This window comes from Falco rusticolus, chromosome 4, assembly GCF_015220075.1.
Source record: "Falco rusticolus isolate bFalRus1 chromosome 4, bFalRus1.pri, whole genome shotgun sequence".
Classification (NCBI taxonomy): Eukaryota; Metazoa; Chordata; class Aves; order Falconiformes; family Falconidae; genus Falco; species Falco rusticolus.
This window is the reverse complement of record NC_051190.1, coordinates 76054892-76069251: the sequence shown is the minus strand read 5'-3', so window position 1 is coordinate 76069251 and position 14360 is coordinate 76054892. Positions and strand designations below refer to the sequence as shown.

Sequence of the window (14360 nt, the reverse complement as noted above, 5' to 3'; positions counted from 1 at the left end):
AGAGCTGCTTTAGTAGTGACCGTGACGCCTCTCCGTTTGCAATACGTACAGGAACGCGTTGCCACTCCTCTCGCATCCTGCTTTTCCCGGAGGAACAGCCTGGTGGCCGCCCTGCACGGGTGGGCGGCCCGAACGCGGGACGGTGGTGCGGGATGCGGGTGGCGCCGGGCGACCTGCAGGTGTTGGCGTTACAGCAGCGGGACGGAGCAGGAATGAGCCGTGTGGGAGTAAAAGCGTTGTAAGGTCCTCTGACCGCAGGGGAGCAAAGCGGCATCGCACGTAGTAGCTAACTTGTTAAACAGGATCGCACGTAGTAGGTAACATTAGCTCTTGCTTCCGGAAACATCGATTGAGGTTTGAAGTTCGGTTATTTTATTTTCTACACCCGCTGGTTGCTGTGTGTGAGGAAGGTGTCTGCCTGTTTATGCGTGACGCCCCGCAGCCGCCAAGCGGCGCGGCCCCCGGGCCCGCTGTGCCCCGCCCGGCCGCGTTGCCGGGGAGCGGCGGGGCCGGGGAGCGGCGGGGAGAGCCCGCCCGCCGCCATGAGCAGGAAGCGGCTGCAGCAGCTGGTGGAGGCGCTGGGCCGGTCCGCCCGGCACTGTGAGTGCGCGGCCGGCGGGGCGGGGGGCTGCGGGGGTCGAGTGCCGCCGCCGCCTGAGGGGCGGGCGCCGCTGCCGGCCGCCTCCCGTTGTCCCGGCGCCGGGCCCTGCTCGCCCGCCGCCGCCCCCGGGGAACGGCGGGTGGGGGTGGGGGGCGGAGGGGTGGGGGTCGATGGCTGACCCTCGAGGTGCCCGGGCCCGGCGGCTTCCCCGCGCCAACTGACGTTACAAAATGTGCCCGTTTGTTCCGGCCGGCAGTTAATAAAGGCGAGGTGGAGTGTCTGGTCCGGCTGTTCGACGCGCTGGTGGCCGGGCCCGGCGCCCGCCCCGCCGCCGTTGGCTTTGACCGCAGCACGTTCAGGGACACCCTGCACGGCGCCTTCGGCTTGACGGACGACATGATCTTGGACAGAGGTGAGACGGGGGGCGGAAAAGGGTGTGCGATCTGACGTGCGGAATTAAGTTCCGTACCTCAGGATAAGTTATAAAGCAGGTATGTTTATTGCGGCACCGGGTGCAAAGGGGGTCGCTCCTCCAAACTTGCACACTTGGTTGTACTCACAATGCACATTTATACAACGAAGTTGGTTAGTTCTGCCCGAAGTCTACACCTACTAATTATTGCTTTCTCGCTTCAATTTAAAGGTACAGTTCGTTAAAAATTTACTGCGCATGCTCCCCGAGCGGGGTGTTCACTCTCTTCGGGGGGGGGGGGGGGGCTATTTGAGGAAGGGGTCATGATCTCCCACTTTATCCTGGTGTCCTTGAGCCTTGTCACTTCAGTGGGTTTTCTTTTAGCAATTAGCACGTCCTGTCAGAAGGCTACTGGTTTTCACCCTTGCAGAGTGATTTAAAGAATCCATCCTTTAGGTCAACAACAGAGGCCTTGGGACGTTTCCCAGCTTTAGATAAAACTTAAGTATATCATTCTTTAGATAAGCGGTACGCCGTTCATCATTCAGGAGCTCACCGACATCGGTACCAGCTGTCCCTTTGGAAGCGCTGAGCGGCCCGGCCCCAGACCTTCTCTCGCAGCCGGTGGGGCTCCTGCCTGCCTCTTGGTGCTTCTGTTACCTGTGCAGCTCCTGCCTGCAGAGTTTTAGGGGTTTCACTGTGTTTTCTCACATCACTACGTTGTTGACTTGACGAACAAGCCTGGACAAACCCGTGCCGGCTCGCCCTTGCCAGGACAGCAGAGGAAGAGCTGTGCCCAGGAGCTGCTGAGTAAGGGAGGGCTTCCCCCCTCCCCCCTTCTTCGTGCGGAATTATTTTCCCTTGGTTCAGCGTGGCTCACGCTGTCGTACGAGGGAGACCGGCCGTAGGGGGCAGTTGTAGTGCTGCGACTGTCTCTGTCGCAGTTACTGCGCTGTCGCGACGGAAGAGGGCAGCACGGTGTCGCTGTCTCCTCCGGCGGCCGCGGCGGGACTGCGGGCACCGCGCGAGGGGCAGCGGGGTCTGTGGGGCCGGGGGTCCCGGGCCGGCGTTCGGCTGGGGCGGGGGGGCTGCTGCAACGGAGGCGCTGCGGACAGCGCTGAAGGAGCCGGGAGGCGGCGGGCGGAGGTTGGAGCGTGAGGCAGACACCCCCCTCGAGGATGCGGCCGGGCCGCCAGGGCAGCTGCCCTGGAGCCGCACGGGTGGTCCCTGAGGCACAGCCGCGCAGGGGGTGCGAGCCTGCCGTGCTTCCCAGCTCGGGCTGCTGAGAGCCACCCCTTGGTTCGGCGTGGCCCTCTTCGCCAGCAGGAGGGGTATTTAAATGCCGTAACGTAAGAAACCTGTTGTCGTTTTGCACGAGTCAGGTGTGTCTTGGAAGGCACCTTACATGAACACGTCATTAAAAATTACTTCAATGCTTACATGCAAGGGAGCCGATTTCAGTTCGCAAAAGCAAACCTATTGTTTTCCAGTTCCAAAATGCTTGGCTCTGTGTTTAGAGGCATGTTTGTCGCCAACTTACTAATTAACATTCAAACATACGAATTCTTACAGATGTTAGTTGATGCTTTGAAAAACGTCTTTGATTTGTGCTACCGTATTATAGGCTGTATGAATAGTGAAGCTGCACGATTGGAAGTTGCTTATTTCAGGGAAGGGAGAAGAAAAAGATTTTGGTACATGAAAGACCGGAGAGAGTTATTTTTCTTTGTATATTTGAAATATTTATGTATCGTTTCTCAGATTACATTCTCCAAGATTTTCTGCAACAAAACCTAGTAACTAAAATCTTTTTCTGTATTGAAATATGTCTTAGCGTAAGGGATATTGGTTTATTTGTTTACATCTGCATGGCAGTGCACTTCCTGTAGCTAAGTCAGGAAAGCAGCAGATCAAACAAAATATCTTATCCCGCAGGATTCTGGAGTGGAAGATCAGTAAACTGAGGGGCAAAATCTATTGTTACGTTCTAGAAAGATTCAAGAAGGGTAATCATACCTTGGGTGAAAGCAGAGGAACATCTTCAGAAAAAATACTTATATTTTCGTTGAATTTAAGAAAATATGCCTTTGTTTGTGTTTCCCAATTCTATAAATTTAAAAATTATCTAATATGCTTCCCAGTGTTCCGCACTTTTGATAGAGACAACGATAGCTGCATCAGTGTGGTGGAATGGGTGGAAGGCTTATCAGTATTTCTTCGGGGGACATTGGAAGAGAGGATTAAATGTAAGATTTAGCTGTACACTTATATTTAGTAGTAGTCACTGAATTCACGCCTACTAAGTTACGCACTGCTTTTATTTCTTATTTCTTGTTTCTTATTATTTATTTCTTGTCATTTATTAGTTGCTCTTATAAAGTATTTGGTAATTGAAGAGTTTTCTTCTGTGTAGTTTGGTGAAACTGACCTCACAAATGGCTTCTCCAAGGCAGGTTTTCTGTGTAAACTGCTGTTGTCATAGCTGCCACCTTATTTTGTTGCTTACAAAAACTAGCATTTGAACTGAAGCTTGTTCTACATTATACAGTTTTGACAGAATGTATGTTTTTGTATTCACAAACAGAATTAGAAAGAAGTAAATGTAGCTCAGGCTACATTTGCATTTGGTTATTTTGGCCAAATAACACAGTCTGAAGCCAACCAAGCCTTGCCAGCATTCATTTACTGGCACAATGGGGGCACAGCAGCAGTTGCATTAATTCCAGCAGTTCTTCAGCTTGGAAGCATAGATGGAAAAACTGAGTCTGTAAGATGGTCATGAGAACCTCCACAGTAGTGATGGAGAAAGATGGGGGAATAAAAATAGCAGGAACTCTAGAGTTTTAAGGAATTACACAAAAAAATAAAGTAGGGCACGTGGGGGGGAAATTGTTACAGACAAAGGAGAATGACAACATGATGTTTCCATAGTTCCCCCGCTGTAGCATCAGCCATGCCTAATGCAATATATAAATTCATCTGCAAAGTGGCCTGGGATGTCACAGCACTAGGATGTGTGCCCAGGATGTAATTCAGTGTGTCAATACAACTACAAGCAGTAAAATACACAGCCCTACTGTAAACACTATAGAATATACTAGAGCTTAGTGATACACAATGTTGTCTGTCGTAATTGTATGCCAGTAGTTTTTCACTGTAGACATCGCCTTTGTCAGAAGAAAAACAAACAAAAAAACCCCAAATAACTCTTGAGTTCCAAAATTGAAGAGTTTTGTTTGTTTGTTTAAAAGTTTTGTGAAGGATGGTAAAGTCTATTATGATCGTACATTTCTGATTCCAGGAAGGTAGAAATAATTAGACGGGGAATTAGGCAGATACTCATACTTAAAATGCTCCATTACAGGGATTTTCTCTTTCCATTAATGGATACCTCAGTTGTCTTTTCCATCCTAGTACAGCTCAGTCTTCCTTTTTCTTTTCTTTTCTAACCCAGCTTCTGAAATATCAATGATGTTTTATAACTGCAGTGTCCTTCTGATACAGACAGCTGGTCCCTGCTGTGGTGAATTGGGCTTCTAAACCAGAACCTTGGTTCTAAATCGACAATTTTAGAGAAGATCTGCAAGTTATTATAGTTTCTGAGAACTGAAGATTATTTATTTGAGCAGAAACAGATTTTTAACTATGAAGGGTAAATAGGCAATAATTGGCTAGTATGTGTATCAAAATGTGATACATATATATTTAAGATATATATATATGATGTGGCTCAGTAGATAAGCTGTACAACATAAAATGCACATTTTCTGTCTAGATCTGTCAACAGTTTTAATGTGTACAGTACAGTTTGTATGACCTTGAAATCAATTTATCTTTTAAAAAGACTGTTTTGAGGTTTACGACCTGAATGGTGATGGATACATTTCAAGAGAGGAAATGTTTCAAATGCTGAAAAACAGCCTTCTCAAACAACCATCAGAAGAAGATCCTGATGAGGGAATTAAGGATTTGATAGACATAGTACTGAAGAAAATGGCAAGTACTTACTCCTTGTGATAATTGAGTGTCTTTCAAAAAGTCACTAACTGAACCTTAGAACATTCCCATGAGATAACAAAATACGGTGTCTGATCTCCAGTGGGATTCTGAGCTATGGAAGGAGTTAGGTACTCAAGGTAAATAAGTCTCTTGAGGAAAGCCAGAAATATAATTCAGATCTAATGAGTCCCAGTCCAGTATCTTCAACTGAAACTTAATGTATTATGTGAATGTATTATAAACTTTATATATAAACTAGCATGTCTATGTGTGCATGTGCATGCCCAGTCAAAACAAATGCCCAGTCAAAAGTGGAATATTCAAATGCGTAAGCTGCATTTATTCCAGTGTTAGGCATCTGCAGTGGCTTTATTATTAAGTATGTTTGTGTTTTATCAACTGGTTGTGAAATTTATTAATCCGATTTATGTATTTTATTAGAATAGTAACCTCAAGGTTATTAAGGTAAAGTTTGTCTTACTGTGATTAATCTAGGATATTCAGATCAGCGTTTCAACATTTCCATCAAATCAAGAAATATAACCTCCCCTCTTATAGTTCAAAAGATCTCACTTCAAACCAGGTCTTGAATCCCAACTCCTTTTGTCTAACCCATCTTTCCTATTTTTCAAACCCACTCCTTTTGCACACCCTCAGCTGACAGTCTGTCTTGCTGAGTTACTGAGAACTCTGAGTTTAGTCTCGTGCAGAAAGCAAGCTATTTGTTTGTCTTTGGAGCACCTACACACACAGCTTTCCTACAGGCTGCATCCAAAATGAATATCCTTATGTTCTGGGCAGCTGACAAGTGGGCTATGCTAGTCCAGGCACAAGCACTATGCTCTAGACATAATAAATCTTCAAATTTGTAAGAACATACTGTAAACTAACCATGTACATAATCCCGTTTCAGCTTTCCCACAAGAACTTAATAAAGCTTTGATATGTTTGAATAATTCCCAGATCTGATTTGGCTGCTGGGCAGTTGTCAGAGTAGGATAGTGCTACCTGTATCAGATAACTAAACAACTATTAGGTATCCAAAAATGCATTTGTGGAGTCCATCGCTCAAGAGAAAATTACTCTTTGAGCAATTGCCTGTACGTACCGTGGCATTGTGACTTAAGCGTAAGTCCAGTCCCGTGATACTATTTTCATACCTTGAAGTATTTGTAAGGAATATGCTCATGCCCTGCCCTCCCTTGTGCTGAAGAGTATAAAAGGTAGAGAGTACCCAGCCACTTCTGTTTCTCTTAGGCATCCGGTGGCGGGTTTTCCTGCTCAGGAAATCTCCATCTGTGTAGCTCCTTGCCTCTGCTTTTCTGGCTGTTGGAACCTGTGCTCCCTGCATGTTCACCAGCTATGACGGTTCATTCCTTGGCTTGATCTTCAGAAATGTTGATTTGGCCCTGTGCCCTGAACACTAGTCATATCTACCTGTCAATCTTCATTTTAAAGCCTTTCTTTTATCTGGTTTAACAAAGTACTTATGCTCACCATAGCGCTTGTTGGTGGTTTAGGCTACCATGTCAGTAGAAACAGGAGCTTTTCAAATTGCAGAAATACTAAAAATGCAAGGATGCTTTTTCCACCCCCAGAGGAATATTCTGCTGTGCTGAGATTCTGCAGCACGAAGGAAGTGGGCTGGCATCAGCACACTCCACCATACGCTTCTGGGTGCTGTATGTGAAAAAGACAGGGCAGGAGTGTGCCTACTATAGAACCCACTAGCGTAAAGTATTTCCAGCCTCGTGAATAGGATGTAGGTACACTCATGATGTAAATAACATATACAGAATATATCCTAACGCTTTCTCGTACTTTTAAGTCTCCTTTTAATTTATCTGAGTGCAACTGTGCTTGAGGTTTATCTGTGCAGTTTTCAGCTCAGCCTCTTCCCATGTTAAGGTTTTGCCTTCTCTGGAATTCTGTTAGGAAAGCCATACGAGATAGTTGAGCTTGCTCCACCTTTTATGCCTTAAGTAGAGGCAAATGATACGGACCTTGCCCGAGCAGAGGACTGATGGCCCAAAGAAAATGACTTTTGCATACAAACTAAAAATAGAATCCATGTCAGTAAAACGACCTGCTAAACAAAAATACAAGTAATCATCCTTTACTGAAGAGTTCCTTTGTTTTGTAGGACTATGATCATGATGGCAAGCTTTCTTTTATGGACTTTGAAAAAGCAGTCAGAGATGAGTATCTTCTCTTAGAAGCCTTTGGACCATGTTTGCCAGACATAAAGGTACATAACATTGAGTTTGAAAAAGTGCAATATTTTCTGTACTATTGGTAAGGAGATGTAAATATTATGGTGTTAATTGTCATTATGTGGGGCCTGCTGAAGTCAACTGATAGATGCCTCGCTTGGGAGATGCACATGTGTGAGTTCCTGTCTACCTTTCACAGCACTGGTGTTTCCTTATACAGTACCAGAGAATTTAGGAACGCACTTTTCATCTGTCCTGGCGCAGCAATATAATGAATGATCCTCAATAAGCATCTGATCAGACTAAGAAAATGAGAGTGTTCTCTTTAATTGTTTATCTGAAAGATCTCCAGGAATACAACTTTCATTTCTTCTTTCTTCAGTGCCACTGGCAACACTTGCCATCACCTCATTTATAGAGTCTTTTTTGGGAGAGGCTGGTAACTTTCTGAAAAAAATACCTTGAGTAATTTTCATCTTAGTGTGGCACTGCTGTTTTTTAACCTAACTGGCCTGTATTTATTAGAAATAAATCTAATTCAATTCAGAATATTTGATGGTAATGTAGAACGTGCTTTTCCCCTCAGTGTCAAGTTCAACTGTGGAGAGCATTTGTGCTCTATATAAAGAATATTTTTTTCCTCATCCAGTAATCATTATTCTATTTGAATGGCGTGTCATTTTAAAATACCGATAGTTGTGCCTTCATAGAGGTGGAAAAACAAAATTCTGAAATACAGGCAGTGCTTCCCAGAAACAGAAAAGACTGTAAGACTGCGGAGAACACCACAAGTTTTTGTTTGCTGGAAACCTACGCTTTCTGCCAGCTCACCTGCCTGGCAGGCTGGAGGACAGGAAGGAAGAGCCTTGTAGAGTGATTGCAGGCTGTACTGTATCGTGTCAGCTGCAAAGCAGCTGTTTCCAAAATGCCAGACTTCTTGGCAGGCTGTCAAAAGACTTTGAAGGATTTTGGAAAACCCAGGTTAAGTACTCTGGTTTTTTACACCAGTGAAAAGGTTTTAAGAAGTTTCTGAGCAAAATTACATTCATAAATCAGTTTGCTGTCACCGTTGGTGATAAAGCAGGTACACAACTCGTGGCAAGAGGTGGGAAACTTGGCTTGTTTCTTGCTTACAGTATTCGGGCCCTCTGTTCTGTACCCTACCCAGCTTTTGCCTTTTTATGAGGTCTGTAGTTTCAGCTACCAGCTTTACAGGTAGAAAACCTGTAATGTACTAGATTTCCTAGTGGGGTTATGTTGGGGAAATTTAATTGTACCCCTTGACTCAAATTAAACACTTGTTTCTAGTTAAATATATTTTTTAAAAATGTAATGAACAATGTATTGGACTGAGTTCTAGCACTGTAAGTGGTCCTACAAGAGTCCACAAAGATATGCCATGAGCTGATCTGTTACATGGGCTTGGACCCAGCACCAATCCTGTTGAGTGTCAGCGTGGGGCACCATAGCCCAGTGATGGGCTCATCACCCCAGCACCAGTTCTGCTGCCAACAGCAGCCCCGGAGCGCTCCCACTCCAGGACTGTTACAACGCAGTGCTGTGGATAGTTATCTCATCATCAAGGGAAATGTCGCTCCTTTACTCATTCCTTCCTCACACGTTACCACTGCTGAACAGTTACAATGTGAATTTCCCCTTCAGTTGTAACTTCAAATATTCTGACTAGTCTCTCGGCGATGATGTCATTAATGCTATGGAATTTACCTTTTCAAAGCTAAAAAGCAAGAGGTACCCTAAATGTAAGGACTTTCACTGCTTACACGTTTCATTTCAGCACTTTTTCTGGCCAAATTTAAATCCTTTAGTAACTGAAAATATTTTGTTTTGTTTTACAGAGCAGTATGGCATTTGAACAGAAGACTTTCCGGGATGTTCGTAAACTCTAACTCCAAGTGGAATACTGTTGTAAGAGGTTTTTTCTTCACTGTTCTTCATGGTATAGTAAAAATAGGAGCAACTTAAAACTGTTACCAAGTTTCAATAGTCCTTTACCGTAAAAGCTACTGAATAAATAGTTTACTTCTATTACTCTACCTAAATACAGTTCTTCAATGAGTTATGTAATACATTACACATTCAAAGACAAGACTGCAACAATAATATATTATACTGGTTTTTTCATTCCAAGAAACAAATTGATACAATTTTCAACAGGGAATTCTCTGTAACGCAATATAAAATAGTTTTATTTTTTATATTAAAAAAATAAGTATTTTAATCTATAGCCTTTAAAAAAGGACTGTTGGAAGATGCTGCCAGCAGTACCTATATTCTTCTTCTCTGCTTTACAAGTGGTTTGGCTGAACTACTCTCTGGCTTTTCCACAGATGTCCTTGAAACAGAATCTGCCACCTAAATTGGGAGAAAAAGTAATTTTTAGTAAACTGCAGCCACTTCTTTTTTTTATGCTGAAGTAAGGCCACGTCTCCAAAATCTGAGTATTGGGAGGGATGTATTACTGTAATCACACTTGTATGGAACTTTCCTGCAGAAAAAGGGGAAAAAGGTAACACCAAATGCAGCATTAAACACAAGGGACGTGAAACTTGGATGTGTTAGCAGAACCATTTTTGTATATTAACCACGGAAACTGATTTCAGATACTCAGTAATAAAGCATTGCGTATCTCCCTACCAGAGGTATTTAAAACACGTACCAAATCTTACTTTGAAAACTCGGGTATTTCAGGAAGAGATGAGAAAGCAAAAGTGTGTTCAGACACCTATTTTAGAAATGTATTTAATATAAGCAGTGACTGGAGATAAGCTCTTTCAAATCAATCAAGTTAGTCATAGTCAAGGGAGCTTTTTTGTATTATAATGTAAATGGAAAGTTACCAGGAGTGTTTGACCTGCTGATTGATTAATGTCCTCCATAAAAGGTTATAAAAAGCACTTCTACCATGCTTCTCGGCATAGAATTTGTAGTTCTGTACATCTTTTAATGCCGTAAGAAGTGTTGGAACAAAATTACATTGAACTCCGACTTTGTTATTTTTCACTCCCTTTCAGAAAACAGATACAAGTCATGTACTTGATACTGGAGTCAGCACAGCTACCTGCAAAGTTGCTGTGCCTCCCCATGTGGGGGGGTGCAGAAAAAGTGTCATTTACTAAAAATCATTTAGGACCATGCACTGACACTCATACTTGCTGAAGTGTTGTGTAAGAGGTATGGAGTAGAATTGCCTACAATGTTTTGCATTATGGAAGAGTTAAATAGTAAGAACATCAGCTTCATGGCAAATAAACTGCTAAAACTAAATAACTGTTGAAGTAAATTATCTTAGGGTCTCTATTTTTATGGATAATGAACATATATGTGTTTGAAAATGAAAATATCAGAACTTTTGGAACCCATACCTCTTTCAGTTTATTTCGAATTAACGCAGCTGAAGTATTCAATGAATCATCATCCATATCCACTTTAGGTATTTCCGGTAGCTGTGGACCAATAATGACTTCAGTATTGTCCACGCTTGTTCCAATAAGGGGAAATTTGTTATCTTCTTCTCTCTTCCTCTTACGTTCTTGCAGGTGAGTTGTACGAGGCATAAACCTATCAACTCCATTATCAATCGGAACCATTCTTTGCTGCATTAAGGAAGCTGGTGGAGTGCATCCTCCTGGATGTACACTTGGAGTTAGGGATACGTTTTGACCAAAGTACCCAGAAGTTCCAGTGCAACTGTTACCATACTGGGGAAATGTCAACAGACCCTGATTAGGATTCCCAGATGGATACCCCATGTGGTGGGACACCCCGTGAGAATTTGTAAAGCAGGATGGATCCCAGTTACTGGCTGCACGTGATTCTGATGTACTCCACAGACAGTTGTGCTCGGAGCTCTTTGAGACTGTCTTCTTAGGCCCCTCTACTTTCTTTAACACAAAGCAGTCTTCAAAACAAAAAAAGTAGCTTCACTATTTCACATCATTATTAGTTCTAACATGTAACAAAAAACATTTAGTAAAATTACAGAAGCAATACCAGTGGTCCTTCATTCCCAGCCACCCTTCTGCACTTCTTTTCTCTTAAGCGGCACCTTTCAAACTAGTTTTCCAGCCTAGTCCCTCTGCTGGCTTGTGAGGAAAGCCTGAGCAGAAGTATTTCAACAGTTTTGAGAACACAAGGCAGATATATCTAATGCTGAAATTGGAACTGGAGGTAAAAGTCACTGATTTGCAAGGACCGGCTGTCTTGCAACATTGAAAAAACAGGCGTTCTGATGTGAAGTCAATGATTTTACTCACTTTAAAATATCCTCATGCAATGAATAATTATATGAAAGTACACAAGCACAGGAAAGGAGAAGCCTGTGTTCAGCAATCTGCTTATTTCTTAGCTTGCCCAGCCTTCAGTGCTGCCTGGGAATGCTGCAGTACAGTAGCCTTTATAAACCCAGCCCACTCCTAGCATTCCTCCTGTGCCAATATGTAGGCTGGAGAATTTTTTTGATGAAGGTTCTAGTATAGTCACCTTCCTCACAAAACTGCCCCTTTGGGCATGCCTGAATAAGCTGGAACAAGGGTGAAAAGATGATCTCAAATTTCCTGCCACTGCTTTAAATTTCTGATAACATTTTGCAAAGAAAACAAGAAGAGAAGGAAGTATTTCATTATTAAAGGGTCTTAACCAAAACAAAAAAGTTACTCTGAAGAAGGTACAGCCCTCTAAATACTGAAAGATGTCTCCATTCTGCTGCAAACAAAATGCATCTTTAAAACAGCTACCCAAAAAGCATTTTCTTTAATGGCCATTTTAACCAAAACCCTACTCACCCCTGAAGTGAGATGTTACGATTCTATAGGAAGTTTAATTACAAACCTCTTTGATTTGTTGCTTTTGCTATGTACTTTCTTCTATCCTGCAACTTCTCCCTAGTTTCTTGGACTGTTTCAAATTCTGGAGCGTAGCACACATGCAGCAAACTACCAAAGAAACTTCGTTCGTCCATTTTTTTCTTGGCCACCCTGAAGGGAATTAAATTGTATTGGCAAAACTGAGGATTTTACTTCAACTCTCTAGAATCTTAACAGATTGTAAATAAAGAAGGTGTAGAAGATTAAGACAGCAAGAGGCAGATACTGCCCTGTCCAATACCTTGCACATTGCAGTTTCTGGAATTTTATAAGATAAACTTCAGTGAATTGCTCTGCTGGATATTCATCTAGAGCATGGTACTCGTCAATGGCACCATATAATGCAAATTGTTCAACTAATTCCTTCATAACACCTAATGCTGGAACTCCTTGTATTAGTAAATAACGAGATTCCAAGTTGATAGTATAAACCTGGAAAAAAATAAAGAAGACACAAAACAAAATACAGTAATCTAAAATGCTCACATTCTTGTTTTACTGCAAAAGCAAGGAATTTCTCCGTGTTTTCTGTTGTTTCTCAAATCCTCTCAGGATGCTGAAAATCCCACTGTGCTCTATTTTGACTGCACTCTTGCAGGAACATTAAGTACATGGCTATCTGGGACCTCTTCATCACTGAGCAGGAACTAAACTCAAGCTTCTTACTCAAAGTAGAACACAAATTAGAGCCGATTCTTTCACACCAGGTTAGGGTACTGACATTTGCCGAGTAAAATCTCTCTCTGGCTAATGCCCTTGCAAGACTGACTAATAGCCAGCTAATATGAGGCAGTGCCATGATAAAGAAAAAAAAAACCACACTGAAAAACCTGTCTTGTTCAGAGACAGAGGTCACACAGGTAAAGCAGGGGGGAATCCACAAAAAAAAAAACACCAAAAGTACAACAATTCCAGATCACCTATGCGCAAAGCTAAGCTGTCTCCTTGCTCTGGTGCTCAAACAACATACATTTTTAATACAAGATACAAGAAAGACGACAAGAGAAACAAGGTCTTTCCCCTGCAGGTTAAAAACCAGCCACTTTTTTTCTGCTTTGTGTAATGACTGTCACATAACACAGACTCGTAAGCGAAGTTCTCTTGACGGCTCACGACATACACTGGGCAGCTAAGCTATTAAGATCAAAGGAAGTTAATTCTTTGTTAAAAAACCCCACGTTTAGACTGCATGAGTTACATGTATTTCTCAAAAACCAGAAAACGCAGGACAAAGAGAGAGCCACTGAGGAAACCAGCTCTCAAACTGCCATCACAAAAAACAGTCTCTGCAAATAGGTCGCACAAATTGTTTTTGTGACAGCGGCTTCCTCCTGCCTGCTCCTTCTCAAGCCAGCCCTAGAAGGCGCCGTTACAGCCCACCACTGCACGTCAACAGCACCGACCAAACCCAGATCCAGCGTTCGTGCTGCTGTAACGCGAGCCCCTGCCGCGCAGCAGGCACAGCAGCGCCCTGTGCCCCCAGCCCCGCGCTCCCGCCGCCCCCCGGCCAGCGGCGACAGGCGGCCCCGCCGCTCCCGGGCACGGCCCCGCACCGCCGGGCGGACACCCCGCCCGCTACGCGCGTTCCTGAGCGACCAACTCGCACAGCGCAGGGCGGGCGGTACCCGAGCCACCCGGCTCCGCTCCAGCCCTTCCCCCGGCGCCTGCTGCCAGCCGAGCCCTGCCCCGCCGCACCGAGAATAACAACCAAAACCACCCGGGACGGGGCCGAGCACTAATGGCGGCGCGCAGGCGGCGCCACAGCCGCAGCCGGGGGCAGGCGGGGAGCCGGGCTGGCGGTCTGCCCCGCGCCCCATGAGCCGCAGCCAACGCCCCCGGCCCCGCGCGGCCCCGCGCGGCCCCGCCGGCCCCACCTTCACGGCGCGCGGCCTCCGCCCCTCCCGGTATTTGGCGCGCGACTCGCAGACCCCAAGCTGTGCGTGGTGCTTGCAGGCATCACCCGGCCCGCCGCTGCCACCGGCCGCCATCTTCCCATCGCCCACCGCGCCCCGCGTCAGGCCGCTCTAGCTGCTCGCCGAGAGAACAGCCAGTCGGGCAACGGGCAGAACTCCCGTTGGCTGCAACTGAGGCGGATATAGACGGGGTCGGTAAACCAGACAGAGCAGCCGAAACCCTCGATAGAGAAGCCAATCAGAGGCAGAGAACGGGTATAATGCCGCGTCCGCATTGGCTGGCAGCGGGCCACGCCCCTGCTTCGGGCGTGGCAGGGGAGGGAAGGGGGCGCTCTGGGA

At 44.8% G+C, this 14360-nt stretch overlaps 2 protein-coding genes across 4 annotated transcripts; one reads left to right on the top strand and one right to left on the bottom strand.

Moving 5' to 3' along the window:
- Nucleotides 1–466: 466 nt before the first annotated feature.
- Nucleotides 467–10894, top strand: EFCAB1 (EF-hand calcium binding domain 1). 3 transcript variants are annotated; one of them, XM_037386076.1, is made up of 7 exons: nt 468–600; nt 858–1013; nt 3155–3259; nt 4858–5009; nt 7156–7260; nt 9082–9151; nt 10783–10894. In XM_037386076.1, the coding sequence occupies exons 1-6, from the start codon at nt 543–545 to the stop codon at nt 9130–9132; spliced, it is 627 nt and encodes a 208-aa protein (XP_037241973.1). In that variant the 5' UTR covers nt 468–542; the 3' UTR covers nt 9133–9151; nt 10783–10894. The 3 variants fall into 3 exon arrangements, with proteins under 3 accessions (XP_037241975.1, XP_037241973.1, XP_037241974.1); XM_037386077.1 differs by lacking the exon at nt 10783–10894 and adding an exon at nt 10258–10529; XM_037386078.1 differs by lacking the exon at nt 10783–10894 and having other exon boundaries at nt 467–600; nt 9082–9279.
- RBM48 (RNA binding motif protein 48) lies at nt 9349–14208 on the bottom strand. The gene is made up of 5 exons (XM_037386070.1): nt 13983–14208; nt 12350–12540; nt 12074–12219; nt 10609–11144; nt 9349–9598 (listed from the first exon to the last, which is right to left on the bottom strand). The coding sequence occupies exons 1-5, from the start codon at nt 14094–14096 to the stop codon at nt 9512–9514; spliced, it is 1074 nt and encodes a 357-aa protein (XP_037241967.1). The 5' UTR covers nt 14097–14208; the 3' UTR covers nt 9349–9511.
- Between the last annotated feature and the right edge of the window lie 152 nt (nt 14209–14360).